Genomic DNA, 18,385 nt, shown 5'->3' with positions numbered 1-18,385 from the left:
AAGGTGAGCATCCAAACTGCCTAGGCTCCCACAAAGCCAGTACGTGCAGAAAGATCAAAAACCCATTGCCATGATAGCCTTTGCTGGAGAGGTTGTGGAGAAAGGGGTACACTCATCCATTGCTGGTGGGAATGCAAACTTGTGCAACCACTTTGGAAAGCAGTGTGGCGGGGTTTCTCGGGAAATTCGGGATCAACCTACCTCTGGACCCAGCAATACTACTCTTGGGAATATACCCAAGAAAAGCCTTATTATACAACAAAAGTATATGCTCAACTATGTTCATAGCAGCATTGTTTGTAATAGCCAGAACCTGGAAACAAGCTGGATGCCCTTCAATGGAAAAATGGATGAAGAAAGTATGGAATATATACATATTTCAGTTTTTTATATCTGTTGAGGTCTTCTTTGTTACTAAGTATGTGATTAATTTTAGAAAAAGTTCCATGAGCTGCTGAGAAGAAGGTATATTCTTTTGTGTTTGGGTGGAATGTTCTATAGATGTCAGTTAAGTCCATTTGATTCATGACATCTGTTAGTTCTCTTATTCCTCTGTTGAGTTTCTGTATGGCTGACCTGTCCATTGGTGAGAATGGGTTATTGAAGTCTCCTTCTATTAGTGTGTGGGGATTGATGTGTAATTAAGCTTTAACAATGTTCCTTTTACATATGTGGGTACTCTTATATTTGGGGCATAAATGTTCAGGATTGAGACTTATCTTGATAGATTTTTCCTGTGATGAGTATGAAGTGTCCTTTTTTGATTGATTTTAGTTTGTAGTCTATTTTGTTAGATATTAGGATAGCTACCCAGCTTGTTTCTTAGGTTCATTTGATTGGGAAATCTTTTTCCAACCCTTTACTCTGATTTAATGTCTGTCTTTGAAGTTGAGATGTGTTTCTTGTATGCACAAAAAAGATGGATCCTATTTTTGTATCCATTCTGTTAACACCTGTGTCTTTTCATAGGTGAATTGAATCCATTAATGTTAAGAGATATTAATGACCAGTGATTGTTAATTTCTGTTATTTTTTGGTGGCAGTGTTTATGTGTTTCTATTCTTTGGGGTTTGCTGGTGTGAGGTTATCTGCTGCCTGTGTTTTTGTGGGACCAGCCAACTTTCTTGGGTTGGAGTTTTTCTTCTAGTACTTTCTGTAGGGCTGGATTTGTAGATATTGTTTAAATCTGGTTTGTCATGGAATATCTTGTTTTCTCCATCAATGGTGATTGAAAATTTTGCCAGGTATAGCAGTCTGGTTGCATCCGTGGTCTCTTGGTGTCTGTAGCACATCTGTCCAGGACCTTCTGGCTTTCATGGTTTCCATTGAGAAGTCAGGTGTAATTCTGATAGGTCTGCCTTTATATGTTACTTGGCCTTTTTCCTTTGCTGCTCTTAATATTCTTTCTTTATTCTATATGTTTAGTGTCTTGATTATTACATGGCAAGGGAACTTTTTTTGGTTCAGTCTGTTTGGTGTTCTGTAAGCTTCTTATACCTTTATAGGGATATCCTTCTTTAGGTTGGAAAAGTTTTCTTCTATGATTTTGTTGAATTTATTTCCTGTGCCTTTGAGATTTTGTTCTTCCCTTTCTTCTACCCCTATTATTTAGGTTTGGTCTTTTCATGTTGTCCTGGATTTCCTGGATATTTTGTGTTACGAATTGGTTGGATTTAACATTTATTTGACTGATTAATCTATTATCATATCCTCAACACCAGAGATTCTCTCTTCTATCTCTTGTGTTGGTTGTGCTTGCATCTGTAATTTCTGATTGTTTACCCAAATTTTCCATTTTCAGAATTCCCTTGGTTTGTGTTTTCTTTATTGCCTCTCTTTCAGTTTCCAAGTCTTTCAAAACTGTGAACTGTTTGCTTCACAGTTTGCTTGTTTTTTCTTGGTTTTCTTGGCTTTTTTTAAAGAAATTTTTTTATTTGTTCCAATTTTTTGTCTTTTTCTCAATTTATTTAAGGGAATTTTTCATGTCCTCTTTAAAAGTCTCTGTCATCTTCATAAAGTAATACTTAAGGTCATTTTCTTCTGCTTCCTCTGGGTTAGGATGTTCAGGTCTTCCTGTTGTAGGACCACTGGCTTCTGGTGTTGCCATGTTGTTTCTTAGGCTATTGAATGTGTTCTTGCACTGGTGCCTACCCTTATCTTCCTCCATTTGGTGCAAGCAGTGTCTTTGCCTCTTGGTCCAGTCCTTGCAGTCAATGTCTGTGTCTCATGGATCATCTCTTGAACCGATCATTGCAATTCCTGTCTATGTCTTAGGGAGCCACTGAGGGAGCCACTTAGGGAGCTGCTGAGGTCTCCCTGAATGGGTGAGTTTGGAGGTAGAATGAGATTTTTAGATTAGAGGGTCTTACTGGTCTTGCAGGAGGCTTGCCTCTTAGCAGGTCTTTGGTTTGGTTTGTGGCTTTGGTTTGGTAAACTGAAGTTCTGGGCTCCCAAGCCTACCTTCACATTTGACTGTTCTGCCGGAGTGGGAAAATGACAGCTTCTTAAACCGCCTAAGCTCTGGTACGGCTGCAGCTAAGCGTGTGACAGCAGAAATGGAGTGACACAGCAGCGGCCAGAGCAGAGGACAGCACTGAGCCGGACTTTCAGGTATTGTTTACAACTCGAATTGAGGACAGTGTTCTTTCATGTTTTTATGTTTTAAAAAAAGTGTATGAGAATACACATGGGAAATTTCAAATCAGAAACTCTCATCAAAAGTTTAGTATCTAAACTTCTTAAATTTTTTTGTTTATTTATTATTATGTGCATGGGTGTTTTGCTGGCATGTATGTACATATGTATGTACACATACATATGTACAGCGCCTGGAGAAGCCAGAAAAGGACATCTAATCTAGTACTAGAGGCACAAAGGGTTGTGAGGACTTGGAATTAAACCCTGGGTCTATGGGATGAGCAGCAGTGCTCTTAACTGTCGAGCCATCTCTCCAGCCCCAGTATCTAGAATTTTTACACTGCAGTCATTGAGCACCTGTGTGACTCACGCTAGTCTCTCAATCTTCCAGAAACTGTAGTAGTAACAGAAGAGCCAAACTGCCCTCTTGTACCCCTTTAGTAAATAAACTAACTACCCAGTGTAGTCGAAGCTCCAGGTCAGTGAAGGACTCCTGCTAGGCAGTGTATTCAGTCTTCAGGAGCAAAGGGGCATCTGTCTTTGACAAGGTTAATTCTGTATCATACGATAGATATAGAAAAGATTATTCTGAAATTTATGTGGAAAGGCAAAGGAACTATGTGCCTGGATATTCTTTAGAAAAGCAAAGAATAAACAGAAGAATTAGTCTGTCCTGTTCTAACATAGAAACACAGAGAACTGGGTGTTCAAATATAGGAAACAATAATGTAAAATGATAGAATGACTTTGGAAGCCGTGCCAGTTTTTCTTGAAACTACACATACAGCTAGCAACAGCACTCATGGATGTTGCAGAAAAATAAAAGATATGTACAAATTATAAATTAAATCTGTACCGGGACTGGAGAGGTGGCTGGCTCATCAGTTAAGAGCACTGGCTGTTCTTCCAGATGACCTGGATTCAATTCTTAGCACCTACAGGGCAGCTCACAACTATCTGTAACTCCAATTCCAGGGCATCTGACACCTTCACACCAATACACATAAAATATTTTTTAAAAACTCTGTCTCTCAGCTTCTTTGCTGTTACTGAGTGAGCTGCTATGCTCCAACCTGTGCTACAACACACCCTCCTTGTCATGTACACTGAAACCATCAGCCAAAATCAATCGTTTCCTCTTGTTTTGTTTCTATGCTAGTCATAAGGATGCAGTAAAACAGACAAACACGTGAGAAATCACTATGACCATTCAGTCATGTGGTTCAGATTTCAGAAACTTGGTGAATTTTAGACACCAGGCTAAAGAAACTCTAGGCTGTTTAAACCTGTGTAGGTTGTAATTCTGATGGGATCTCAGAAAACCAGAATGCTGATAGGTGTGAACCATTAAGCCTGTGCTTCTGAAGTTTCAGATGGGACTAAGACACTGTAGGGAATTGGGCTAGTACATAGTGTGGGCTAGACACATTGTTCTCAAGGAATTGTGTACATTTAGTCCAAGTCCTGGAACCTTGTGAGAAGCTGAATTTGAGGGAGATGGAAGTAGCTGATATGGTAGAATTATTCCAGGCCGCCTAGCAGTTGGCCTTCTGTGTGGTTATTGTTGTATCCTGTTGCAACCAAGAGTACAGCGGTAATTATGAGCATAAAGAAAAGAATAAAAGCTTAAAAAAATGTTTGCCAAGAAAAAAAGTTGTGGCCAAGGAGAGTAGAGTGGACCAGCTGAAAAGAGACAAGGATCATCAAAAAGAAACCTCACACTTTGCCTTGGGACAATAGGAAAAGACAGGCATCTCAGGAACTGGCCTCAGTCCATCCATCACAAGTTCAAAGGTATAGAGTTTTAGTTCATTTGAGAGACGGTTTTAAAAGAGCTCTAGAGCTGCTGCTCACACAAGGCCACCTGGGGAAACCTTCCCACCTACCACCCAGCCACCTGCAGGCTGCCAAGTCTCTTACTACTTACCCTGGTGGACAGCCTTGGCACTGCCCGTGTGATGCTGATTTTACAGTCATACAGAATGCAAGCAAGACCTACAGATTTACTGAGGATTTTATCTAGATTTCAAAAGAAGCCTAGAGTGCCCAGACAGTGTGGCAGGATGAGAGCTCCTTCAGACAGTTTCTAAGCAGGTCACACCTAGAATGCAATGGAGAACCCAGGAAGTTAGAAAGGACAAAACAATGGGCATCTGCCACAGGAAATCCTCACATAATGAGCAGGGGACATGTTAGCCACAAGAGGATAGCCCACAGCAGCAGCCTGCACAGATCCTTGGGGTCATATCATTTGCTGTGGATGCCAAAGATGGAGCTACTGGTTTTAACTTTTACAGCCTTTTCTTGCTTTTACAGTCTTTTCTTGCTTTTCTTTCTTTCTCTCTTTCTTTCTTTCTTTCTTTCTTTCTTTCTTTCTTTCTTTCTTTCTTTTTCTCTTTCTCTCTCTCTCTCTCTCTCTCTCTCTCTCTCTCTCTCTCTCTCTTTCTTTCTTTCTTTTTTTCCTTTTTGGAAAGAGTACGTGTGCTCTGTACCAGTAAATCTTGAGAGTATGTCAGTGTGGACATCTCTGGGGGTCTTGCCTTGAACATAGATGGTGCCACCCAGTAGGTGGAGTGCTGCATGGAGTAAGAGGAAAGCGGCCTCGGTGGTGCACCAGGGATGTGCCCTACGGATGTAGGCCTTAGTGGTGCACCAGGGATGTGCCCTACTGATGTAGGCCTTAGTGGTGCACCAGGGATGTGCCCTACCGATGTAGGCTTTAGTGGTGCACCAGGGATGTGCCCTACTGACGTAGGCTTTAGGATGTGCCCTACTAACGTAGGCCTTAGTCACCATCAGCCCTTTCGTGTTTCCATCACTACCAAAGACTACTTAACCAAGACAGTGTTTTCTTCTTAGGGTTACATTCTTGTTCTTCTCAAACTCTGCCTACAGAGCTCTGCCCAAGACCTTCATGACGCTCCCTTACAAGCCAGGGCTCTGTTAAAAATCCTCCTCTCCTCAGCTGTAATTGATGGCCACTTGTCCCTCCACACCCACCTTGCCCTTCAGTCTCTTAGCATTCTATATTGTATCTGGTCGCAGTGCTTCTCACACACTGAAAGCAGTGTTTTCTGTGGCTACTTTACATTGTCTTCATCTCCTACTAGCAAGCACGCTTCAAGAAGAGAGCTCATATATATGCACGGCACCCCCAGACCCAAGAAATAGAACGTAGGGTTCAGCAATGTGTAAATGAACTAAACTCATGGACTCTGGGAGAAATCTTATACCCACAAAATCTATCCTATCATGTGGTTTATAGAGCTGAGAACCAGTAAAGATTTAGACAACTAAGCCAGTGCATAGTTTGCTTTTCGTTCTCTCCTCTCCTCTCTCTCTCTCTCTCTCTCTCTCTCTCTCTCTCTCTCTCTCTCTCTCTCTCTCTCTCTCTCTCTCTCTTTCTCTCTCTGTATTTTATGTGTGTAGTGTAGAGTCCAGTTTCACTCTTGTGGAAAGCCATTTTCCTCAACACCGTTTGTGAAGATAGTCTCCTTTCTTCATTGTATCCTGAGTGTCCTTGTGAAAAGTTAGCAGGTTTGGTTTCCAGGCTCTCTGCACTGGCTGACTGTTTTATACTATTTTGATTACTGCAGCTTCCTAACATAGTTTTAAGTCATGAAGTATCATCCCTTCTTTATTGTTTTTTTTTCTCAGTATTGCTTTGGCTAGTGAGGTTTTATAGTTCTGTATAAATTTTAAGCTTTTTTTTTTCTATTTCCATGGAACGTGCCATCGGAATTTTAATAGGAATTTGCCACACTATGGATAGACCTCCAGGTGCTGAGAGGGGAGGCAGACATAGAGAAAACTTACATGTGGATTCTTTAAAAAGCCAGGTGTAGAGGTAGACACCTTTAATCCCAGCGCTCAAGAAGATGAGGCCACCCTGATTTACAAAGATTTACATTCCAGGCCAGGCTACATAGAGAGATGTTGTCTCAAAAATGATGTAGAGAAATAGAGAATTGAGAATTAAGATGGGCGAGGAAGAGAGGAGGACAGGAGTTGATCCAGTCTAGAGAACCCAAGGTAGTATATGCAGACCAAGGGCAAGTCTAGGTGCCTGCTGTACAGCGTGAGCAGGGTGAGTTAGGGAAGAAAAATACTTATAGCTATTCTTATCATGAAAGAAAATAATTGTTTGAGGTGACATGTTAATTTGTTCTTCTGTAGTGATCATTTTGTCCTGTGTATATTATATTCATCAAACATACGCAATAAAATTATGTTTAAATAATATTTAAATCATCTAAAATACCAGAAGAAAAATGGCAACAGGAAAGTGAACTTTTCTTTCATTCTTTCAATATACCTATATTAAACATATATAAACATAATATATATTATATTAAACATATAATATATAATTACGTAATGTGCATGGGGTTTTTTTGCCTGTATGTGCACCATGTGTGTGCAGTGCCAGCAAAGGCCAGAAGAGGGCTTCAGATCCCTTGGAACCGGAGTTACAAATGATTGTGAGCTGCTCTGTGGATGCTGGGAACTAAACCTGGATCCTCTGAAAGAACAGTTCATTCTCTTAACTTCTCAGCCATCCCTCCAAATCCCTTTTGCCCACTCTTAAATTTCAATTTTAGAGAGAGTTGGTGTATTTTTAGATAATATGATTAAACAAATGTTAAAACCAAAGAAGGCAGGCCAAGCATAGTGGTGCACACTTTAATCCCAGCACTTGGGAGGCAGAGGTATGTCTGTGGATGTCTGTGAGTTTGAGGCCAGCCTAGTCTTCAAAAGGAGTTCCAGGATAGCCAGACCTACACAGCCAAACCCCATCGCAAAACTGAAAAAGAAAAAAGGAAGAAAGAAAGCATCTGTATACCAATTGTGTAGGTTCAATAGATAAAGTAATAAAAATATTTATTTATTTATTTATTTATTTTTGGAGGCTGATTAGGACAGTTTGCCCTGGGGTTAAGTGTGAGAGCCCTGTAGCTACTAAAGACTCTACTGGCATCAAGAATGAGTTTCCTTCCCGGGGTTGTCTCCATGGGTCTCCTTTCCTTCTTACATTCCACCAGAACTAAGAGCTATTTGACAGAAAGTTGCTAAGCAAACAAAGGACTGGCTTCCCCAGGAGCTGCAGGTGTCTGCGGTTTCTACATTCCGTATTATCTTTCCTTGGGTCAAACCTGACATCTCATGATTAGGGTCTCCGCACACACGTTGGCAGCAGAACCACCTGTGCCTGTGTCCTCACACAGTCCTAATCAGTACCCTTGCTCTCCACACCACCTCGTGTGGCAGACTCCCGCTTTGCCATTTTGAGCTCGCAGGGCTTCCTCAGCAGCTGTTCCCTGTTCAGATAGGAGCTTGTATTTTTTAATTATATTCTTTTTAGAAACTCCAGCATTCATTATAAAAGAAATTTTAGTGGTTTGCTCTCTTTTTAAGAAGCACATTGTTTCTCAGTGCTCTGAGTTTTTCCTGATTCTTTATAACGTTCTGAAAATAACTGTTGGCGAGTTCATAAATTCATCGGTTAATCCCATAGGGGCTCACTAATACGTATTACAGACTCTTGATTTTTTATATATGAGATTTTCTCAAGAATTTTCTTAGCTGTTATTATCAACATAGTTGTATTGACAGGGTCTCTATTGCTTCCTAATTCTGCATACTTCTTTTTCTTGTTAAAGATCAATTTTTAAAATCAAACCATGCCACTTTGAAAGTATCATAAACATGTTGCCCTTTTAACATTTATCATATACTCATATTTTCTTCTCTCCTTTTTCATAGTAAAATATGTTTATTCATTATGTTTTGCTTTTAAAAAACATTCATGTGGACAAGAAAAGAGATAAAATAGAGGCACATGGTAAGAGATTTCTCTCTGAAATACAGTTATAAGAATGCACTTCATATTCAGAGGTGACTTTGTGAACAGTGATATTCCCTACGTTCCCCATAACCTAGCTTGTTTTCAGTCTCCTCTCTATTCGTCACATATGATTTGTCAGTAAACTTCCTCTCTAGCAAGTCACACAGACTGTGTGTGTCACTTGTCTGACTGCTTTCAGACACTTTCCCATTTCTATAGAATTCGCTGGTGTGTAAGTTGCACAGGTTTCCATGCAGACACTCTTGCTGGGCTGGATATGTACTCAGCAGTGGAGTGCATACTCGCTCAGCATCCAGAAGCCCTGGGGCCAATCACATCACAAAAATACATACAAAAACCATTCACACTTACTTGTTAAAGATTTCTTTTTCATATTTTTAGTTATGTGTATGGGAGGGAATATATGTGCACATGAGTTCAGTCGCCCATAAAAGCAGAGGCGTGAGATCCCCAGGAGTTGGAATTGCAGGTTGTGAGCGTCCTGGTGTGGATGCTGGGAATTGAACTCAGGACCTCTGGAAGAGCAGCCAGTGCTCTTAACTTTGAAGCCATCTTTTCAGCCCCTTATCAGTATTTTTCAGATAAATAAGTATTTGTAGATGTTTTGCCACTGTGTACTCCGTCTCTACTGACAAGCATAATAAGCCATAAGATCATTGAACAAGGACCTAGACAAGGCTGACATCTTAGTTTCTTTTCCTGTTGCTGTAATAAAACACCCTAATAAAAGCAACTCGATGAAGGAAAGAGGGTGTTTTGGCTCCTAAATCAGCAGTACCGCCCATTAGGGTGGGGAAGTCAAGAGATTAAACCTGAAACAACTGCTCACGCGGCATCCACAGTCAGAGCACTGACTACAGGTTGCTCGGCTCCCTCTCCTGTTACAAACCCGGGACCCCAGCCAGGGCCTAGTGCCACCCACGAGGCGTGGGTCCTCTCACCTAGATTAATGCAGTTACGATAATCCCCGAGGATTACATCCAGAGGCCAACACTCCGCTGAGTCCAGGTTTTGTCACATGGACTCTAAATGTCGCAGCTGACTTGTAAGACACACTTGGGTTGCTTACCCTCGGAAAGAGTGAGGTGGAGAAGGCAGAAGACAGAACAGTGTTGCCTTCTCTCCTCCTCTGTGAGAACGCCATGCTTGGTGCTACCTTATTTATAGAGCTAGGAAGACGGCACGATGGTTAAAGAAAGCAATGCTCTTCCAGAGGACCTGACTCGGTCCCCAGCACCACCTCACTCGGCTTCTCAGCTAGGGTTATCAGTGCTGGATAAAAGGATTTGTTTGCCTTGTGCTTCCACAGCACTGTTTGCTGAAAGAAATCAAAGAAATCAGGATAGGAATTCAAGTAGGGCAGTTGCCATGGAGAGGAGCTGCTCACTGACTTGCTTCTTATGGTTCGCTGGTTCTGCTTTCCTAAGGAACCCAGGGCCACCAGCCCACAATGAACCAGGCCCTCCAACATCATTCACTAATTAAGAAATCCTCTACGGGCTTGCAGCCCAATCTTGGAGAGGCATTTCTTAGTTGAGGCCCCTCCTCTCGGGTGACCACAGCTTGTATCAAGTTGACATAAAGCTATCCAGAACAGGCGGTTCACAACTGCTTGTAACTCCAGTCCTAGCTCCAGGGACCTGAAACCTCCAGCCTTCAAAAGCATGCACTCCGTATCCACACAAACACAAAATACCCAAATTTAAAAATAAATATTTTAAGTGAACATTCTTTGAGCACTGTTGTGTGCAGATTCTCTTATTAATTTGTCAATATTTTCAATGGAACTTTGTCCCTGAAATTTTTTAAGATTTATTTTAATTTTATTATGTGTGCTGTTGCTTTGCCTACATTTATGACTGTGCAGTACAGCGCCCACAAAGCCAGACTAGGGCATTGTATACTCTACAGCTGCAGTTACAGATGATTGTTGTCCACCATGTGAGTGTTGGGAAATGAACCTGAGTCCTCTGCAAGACCAATATGTGATCTTGATTGCTGATCCACCTCTCCAGCCCCACTGAACTATTTTAAATGATGTTCAAACATATATTGAAAGTGTATGGGGCTGAAGCGATGGCTCAGAGGTTAAGAGCACTGGCTGCTCTTCCAGTGGTCCTGAATTCAATTCCCAGCAACCAAATGGCTCACAACCATCTGTAATTTGATCTGGTTCCTTCTTCTGGCATGCAGACAGAACACTGTATATATAATAAATAAATATTTTTTTTAAAAAAAAAGAAGAAGAAAGTGTGCATGTTGCCGGGTGGTGGTGGTTCACGCCTTTAATCCCAGCACCTGGAAAGCAGAGATGGCGAATCTCTTGTGAGTTCAAGGCCTAGTCTACAAGAGCTAGTTCCAGGTCGGCTTCAAAGCTAAAGAGAAACCTTATCTCAAAAAAAAAAAAATATATGCATGCAAACCAAGACTGACATGTAATTATGCATCTTCCAAATGCTACTTTTTAAATGTTAAAGATTCACTTCCAGTGATGGGGAATGGCTCCATTAGTAACATGCTTGCATTTCATGAACCTGAGTTCAATCTTCAGAAAGCACATAGAAGAAATTCAGGTGTGGTAGTAGATGCTTGGAGTCCCAGCACTGGGGAGGCAGAGTGAGACAGGCAGATCAACAGAGCTCAGTAAGCAGCCAGCCTATGCTACTTAGTAAAGTTCACACACACACACACACACGCACTCAAGCACACACATGAACACATGCACAAAGATCACTTCTAAATCTTAAGAATTTTTTAGGGGCTGGAGAGATGGCTCAGAGGTCAAGAGCATTGCCTGCTCTTCCAAAGGTCCTGAGTTCAATTCCCAGCAACCACATGGTGGCTCACAACCATCTGTAATGGGGTCTGGTTCTGGCCTGCAGGCATACACACAGACAGAATATTGTGTACATAATAAATAAATAAATAAATACAAAAAAAAGAATTTTTTAATTAAAAAAGTTTTTGAGAATTTCATACATTATTCACAACATTTCCACCTATCCTCTGCCAGCTCCAACTCCTTCCATGTTAACCTCTCCTCTAATTACTGACCTCCTCCTTAGTAGTGTTATGTGCGTGCATGCGTCTGTGTGTGCATGCATGTGTAGTCCATTTAGTGTTGTACATGGCAGTGAGGCAGTCCACATGCATTGAATAGCCTGTCAAGGGGCTTGTCCCCAAGGAAGCCAGACTCCCCTATTTCAGCAACCGTTAATTGCCTGTGACTCTTATAAGGATGGAGTCTATCCCCATTGCCTCAGTGTGTGGGTGCACCCCTCGCAGTCCTGAGTTCCTTGCTCGTGCTCACTCTCCTTCTGCTCCTCCTTTGGATCGTGAGACTTCAGTCCAGTGCTCCAATGTTGGTCTCTGTCTCTGTCTTCTTTCATCGCCTGATGAAGGTTAATATTCAGGGGGATGCTTATATGTTTTTCTTTGGGTTCACCTTCTTATTTAGCTTCTCTAGAATCACGAATTATAGTCTCAATGTCCTTTATTTATGGCTAGAAACCAAATATGAGTGAGTACATCCCATGTTCCTCTTTTTGGGTCTGGCTTACCTCACTCAGGATAGTGTTTTCAATTTCCGGAGCTCAGGACTGCGAGGGGTGCACCCACACACTGAGGCAATGGGGATGTTCTTTCGGGAACTCACCAAGGCCAGCTGGCCGGGGTCTGAAAAAGCATGGGACAAAACCGGTCTCGCTGAACATAATGGACAATGAGGACTACTGAGAACTGAAGAACAATGGCAATGGGTTCTTGATCCTATTGCACGTAATGGCTTTGTGGGAGCCCAGGTAGTTTGGATGCTCACCTTAATAGACCTGGATGGAGGTGGGTGGTCCTTGGACCTCCCACAGGGCAGAGAAACCTGCTTGCTCTTTGGGCTGAGGAGGAAGGAAGACTTGATTGGGGGAGGGGGAGGGAATGGGAGGTGGTGGCGGGGAAGAGGCAGAAATCTTTAATAATTAAATAAATTAATTAATAAAAAAAAGAAATTAAAAAAAAAGGATGGAGTCTATCAAATTTTTATAATTTTTATATTACTCTTTGTGCCATGTGGATCCTGGGGATTGAACCCAGGTTGTTGGGCTTAGTGGCAAACACTTTTACCTGCTGAACCGTCTCGCCAGCTCAAAAGGAAAGTTTTTATAAAGATAAAAAAATATGCATTTACCATTTCTTACTTTAGAAAAAACATCCGTCCTCCCTGCCTTAATTCAGTTACCTAAAGTAGGTGACTCGGTTGGCAGTCTAGTTTATTTCCTAGTAATCCTCCCTCCTGGTGAAAGCAGAAAGATCTATCATCCCATCTGCACCTGCAGTTCTCCATTGCTCGCTGTCTCCACAGACCAGGACTACTGAAGCAGAGAGTTACCATGAGCTGAAACCAAAAAGAATTCTTTAGGGATTTTTATCTTCAAGGGTATCTGTCCAGCCCTCAGAAAGATCGTCACTAGGGAGAAGGACAGGGGGCTAAAACTGCTTAAGACCTTAACTCCCAAGTCCCTCCAGTGTCGTAGATTGGATTGGTTTTCAAGGAGAAAGAGGAACTGTGGAAGAATTCTCTCCTGGGCAACACTGTTAGTTGTAACAGATCATTATGGAGAAATGCTAAATGTGAGTAGACAGTTAGAAAGAGGGAAAGAAAAGAGTTACAGGGGACAGACTTAGTGTGTGTGCAAAGAGCTGTTGCCATATGCATCTGAGGATGATCCTTCAAAAAGAGGAAATATAGGTGAAAGACTCTGTCCTCATGAGTGCAATTTAATAGTTATTACTAAATTAAAAGTGGATGGCAGAGAAACTGCAGAAAAAGACAAACTTTTCATAAACCTGCTCAGAGACAGAGCCTCTTTCCAGAAATACATGTGGCATTTATTTGAAACAGCGTGTTTGAGGGTGTCTAGAACTGTTCACTTGTGTTTTGATACTGTAACTATCTCCAAATCCAAAGGAATCCTTGATGGGCATAATGTGACTAACAGTAAAAATAAATAAAATAATATCAGCATATTCCTTGTATTTAAAAAAAAATCTAGTATTTTGGGCTGAAGAAATGGCTCAGAGGTTAAGAGCACTGGCTGCTCTTTCCGAGGTCCCGAGTTCAATTCCCAGCAACCACATGTTGACTAAGATCAAATGTAGCACTTGCACAATTCAAAATTTAATCTCAGTGGCAATATCAATCTATACTTAACAATATTAATATATGAGAATACCTACCAATATTTCAAGAGCTGTACACAACAAATAAATGGCCTTTTAAAAAAATCTAGTAATTTTACACACATACTGATGAAGTCAGACTTTTCCCCCTAAAAATTCTATTAGAAATTATCAGAATTCATTCAGACCCTTGAGGATTTACCAGTAAAACCTATTCTCATCAATCCCTCCCACTGAAGAAATTGAATTTTGCCAAAAATGTGCAAGCATATAAGAAATGACCTCATTTTTCAGTCTGAATACAGTGATGTGGATATATTTCCAGAGTGCGACTTCAATATTGGATCTTAGTTCCAAGTACAGGTTCATAAGGCCAGCGAAGAGGGAGGTGAAGCCACCCTGTGAAGAGAGGAGTCTTCAGTAAGGACACTTTCCTCAGTTGAGTCACGTGTGCAAACTGGCCAGCCAGTGCAGCCACAGCATCTTTATTGTTAGAATTCCCAGATTGTGATACTGTCACAAAGCTGTTGCTAGGCAACAAATGTGGTTACCAGGTCTCAGCGAATAGCTGAAGGGGGAAGGCAAAGTGTTGCACCATTGTAGAGTAACCATAGCAATGACCTACTATTACAGACTAAAGAATTATCATTAACAATGTTAAAGTATCAGAGGCCCTGAATTCGGAGACTTCTGAGCAGTATCTGCATAATTAAGTGATAGAGGATGAGATTCTGTTTCAAAGCTAACCACTCATAATTTCTATACGAGGGGAGTATTTATAATTATATTTAATTAAAAATCTATTATGAAGTTATTGATTGAATTATTTATCCTATCAAAAATATTTTTTAAAGCCAGGGTTATTCGTATATTTCAATGCATACATGTTACTTGCTGTTTTTGTAAAACTAAAGGTTCCATTTGATTCGAAAAATAGTGTATAATGTTCAACCCAAGTCAAAGACAGAAGCTGTAGTAAAATAACCGGGTAAATGAAAATCTACAGCTCCTCTGAACACCCCGACTGAATAGGGGACAAAAATGCTTTCAGTGGTTCCGCTTTGAAACACTTTTCTGTCTGGTTTTTCTAGCTCTCTCCTCCTAAATTCTGTAAAGTGTAAAGCGTGTGGCCCGCCTAGGATACTTTCAAGGCCCCTGGTCTTCTTTTGAATCTGTCCTTGCATTAAATATCTACAGTGATTTGGTCCCGGTGACCTCTCTGAAGCAGTCGTGTCCAGCATCAGAGACTGTGACGAGCCAGAAAAAGAACGATTTCCCCTCCTCTCCAACTCCCCCCCCCCCCCCCCCCACACACACACACACACGTACACGCTGAGCCTGGGAGCCGAGCCTCCGGGGCACTCTGGGGTGGGTGTGGTAGACTCGGGATCCTGCACGCTAGGGGAAACCAATCCCGTGCCTGGGGAAGTGGGTGGTTTGTAGGCGGGAGAGGGAGTGGCCCTCCCGCCGAGCTACTCGATTGGCCCGGAGCGCCGGAGGCCAGGGCGCTCCTGGCCGCTCCCCCAGGGGCCCTGCGGGCGGGTCCTGGCCCCCGCGGGGAGGCGTGGACGAGCGGAACCCGGGTCCCTGGGCTGGCGGGTGAGCTCGCCGGTGGCTGGGCGCTCCCCGGGAGGGCGGGGCTCCTCGCCGCCTGCGGGTGGCTACACCCCCGCGAGACACCTTGTAATCCCGCGTGTGTCTCCGCAGGCACTGACCGCCACGAGCTAACTTCCTGGAAGAGCTTCCCGTCCATCTTCAAGTTCTTCGCGGAAGCCTCGGAGGCCAGGAGCAGCTCACAGAAGCCCGCCCTGACGCGGCGCTCGCACCGGATCAAGCACGAGGAGCTGTGAGCTCGCCGCCGCCCTCCGCCCGCCGCCCCGCAGCCTGGGGCCCCCTTGAGATTGCTCTCTTCCTCCAGCACAGGGTCGTCCTGTGTTCGTCTAAATAGCATTTTGCATTATTTCTAGATGAGTGCAACTGTCAAAGCAATATGGACTCGGCGGCCGCATTTTCTGCGGGCTAAGCCGGGGCTTCGCGCCGGGATTTCGCGCCCGGGTTGGCGGCCCGCGAGGCTGAGAGCGCCCCGAGCCCCACGGTACCCCGCTTCCACCCGCCCCGCCGAGTCGCGGGCGCTGCTGCCCAAGCGGCGGCGTCTGCGCGGTCCTACAGCCCGCTGCAGCGCGGCCACTGCTGCCCAGCCTCAACCGTGCCCATTTTTACTCCCCCTTAACTTAGCAAGCTTTTACTCTAGACTTCAAACTTTAACTGTAACCAGGTTTTTCCCGCGGGTCATCTTGTGAGCACTCTCTTTTATAGAAGGCCACACTCCCGGCCTTCCCGGTACTCCTGGGTCCCAGAAATGCCAACTTTAAATTGAGAACATGACCGCCGTGATGTACTGTGTAGTTTGGGGAGTACAAATTGTTCTCTCCCAGTAACGACCTATTCCCATTTCAAGACCAAAAGAAAAACTTTGCATAAAATGTTCATAAAGTACTGAATCCGAATTATTTTTTCTGAACATACCTGCCGAGTTGAACAAGAGTTCAGGAAGATGTTCAAATATTTTAGATGTAGGTAAAAGGCCCTGTGTTCACTGAAATTTCTATCTTTCTTGTAAGAACTGACCCTCCTGTTAACTATGTAACATAAGGAGTACATTTAGATGATACACCGAAAGTTTGCTGTCTGTGTACTACCACTGCGCAGCGTCAGTGGTGGTTAGTAATCCGTACTAAGTGTACTTGTACCTTTCATGTAGTAAACCCTTTCAGATACAAGATTTGTTTTTCTTTTTACTGTCGACAAAAAAAAAGAAAAGAAAAGAAATTCATGCCCTCGTCCTTCTGAAAAGCTAAGTAAGGTTAAACTGCTTCAGTTTCCATCTACACTAGGACAAGAGAATCATTCTCTCTTTTAGGTCCAAATATTTAGTGTCCCACTTCCTGTGATAGGGTTTTTCCCTATCCGCGGTTAGGTTCTCTAACCTAACTGGGATCTGGCCAACACTGACATACAGAAGATAAAATAAGTCGACATTTTACTGACTTTCAAATTAAAAAAGAACATTAGTTACTTGAAGGATTTAATTAATGAAGATTATATCCAGTGGGTGAGATTGTGAATTTAATACTAACAGTTCTTTCTTAAGTAAATTCAACAAGTAATGCATCTGCCTTCTTTGAGAACATGTAAAAGAATGTTTGAAATGATTCTGTGGCACTGGCTAAGGCCTCAGAAGGGTAACCTGCACCCAACAAGCTTATGGAGAATTTGTCTTAATATTATGAACTAATTTCAGCAAGTTTTAAAACTGGTTATATCTCGTGTTCTTTGGCATATACATGCATTCAATAGTTCTGTTTTCAGTGCCAGGGAAGTAAAGTGGCTAGTGGTCATGTCTGGCCATCTTCTGAGATTACTTAAACAGAAGCAACTCAAGATGAATCAAAATTGCATTTTATTCAGCTCCTGGGCAGTTTAAAATGTGTTACTTCAACAATGTTAAGCACATTGCTCTGTCATAGTGACCCTTACATTTCTAATTGTAAAAATGATATCTTTCTAATGACTGGGTTTGAAAAATTGCTGTTGATTGATGTATCTTACCAAATGTTATACATTATATGATGTTTTCAGTATATGAAAATATTCACAAGAAACTAACTTTGTGACATTAAAACAAAATCCAACACTTATGCAGGAATAAATTTGCTAAGCTTCGACAGCTGAGTTAAAGCAAAGTAAATGCACTCAGCTTATGAACCAAAGGATTCTTGGTCCTTCTCTCCAGATTTCTCACTTATATAGAGAAAGTCACTGTTTCCTTGGGATGAGTACTTACAATCACTGAATTGTTACCTTGTTACTTGTCTGGTAGAGCGATTTACAAAGTTGTGTTTTGTAAATGTCTGTTACTATATGTAGATCTGCACTGTAGCAACCCAGAGGGAGCAAAGCAAAGCACTTCCTTATAATACAGGATTTCTTAACCTGTGGATTGGGATGCTATTGGTATTTGCTAACAGCTAGCTAACAGTGAGCAGTTGACAGTACCCCGCCTGCAGAGTGGTGGCCAATGGTAATATTTCTTCTCTGGTCTTCTCCCTGTTATTTTCTTTAAAAGATTCTAGGCATGTAATGGTTTAAAAGTAGGCTGTGTCGTCCCCCCCTCCTTAATCATATGCTTAGTTCTTAGAATAAGTAGGTTGAGAAAGACATGAATTGGAGATTCAGAACAGTCCCGTTGAAGCTTCTGTGCCAGGCAGTCGCTTTGGAACTTTCTAAAGGGACCTAATATGCAGTCCTTGAAAGTCACCCTAGGTATCTGGAAGACCATTTATTTGTAATAATTGTTCTTTCCTCAGAGTTCTGCCTTGTGCTTCCTGGAATGCATTTTTGTTTCTATATCAAAAATAAATAAATAAAGCACAAGAGTCTCCTATCATCTCTTTTCTGTTTAACATTTTAAAATAAATAAGGTTGTCAACAAGCAGCTGTGTTTTATTTCTCTTCAGCTCTTTTTTCACCACCTGCACAGAGGCTTTCAAAGCTGAGACCTTGAAGTGACTGGACCATATACATCAACATTATAGGCGTTCGAGCTACTTATTATTACTATTGCTATTGCTATACAACAATATCCTAACATTAGTTGACGATTTACCTGGCTCACATATGTCATAAAGATAACATTTTTAGCCAAGTGTT

General features: G+C 42.1%; 1 protein-coding gene across 5 annotated transcripts in view; it reads left to right on the top strand.

Moving 5' to 3' along the window:
* Fam172a (family with sequence similarity 172 member A) overlaps positions 1-18,180 on the top strand; it is a 428,434-nt gene extending 410,254 nt beyond the window's left edge. For 3 of the 5 annotated variants that reach the window (XM_057790095.1, XM_057790097.1, XM_057790093.1), the window contains one exon: positions 15,383-18,179. In XM_057790095.1, the coding sequence (XP_057646078.1) occupies positions 15,383-15,525 (143 nt within the window). In that variant the 3' untranslated portion in view covers positions 15,526-18,179. Of the gene's footprint in view, positions 1-15,382 lie in introns of all 5 variants that reach the window. The other 2 variants (XM_057790094.1, XM_057790096.1) reach the window with 1 other exon arrangement.
* The last annotated feature ends 205 nt before the right edge of the window (positions 18,181-18,385 follow it).

Source organism: Chionomys nivalis, chromosome 15 (assembly GCF_950005125.1).
Source record: "Chionomys nivalis chromosome 15, mChiNiv1.1, whole genome shotgun sequence".
Lineage (NCBI taxonomy): Eukaryota > Metazoa > Chordata > Mammalia > Rodentia > Cricetidae > Chionomys > Chionomys nivalis.
Note: the sequence above shows the minus strand (reverse complement) of the source record. Positions and strands in the feature narration are given on the sequence as shown.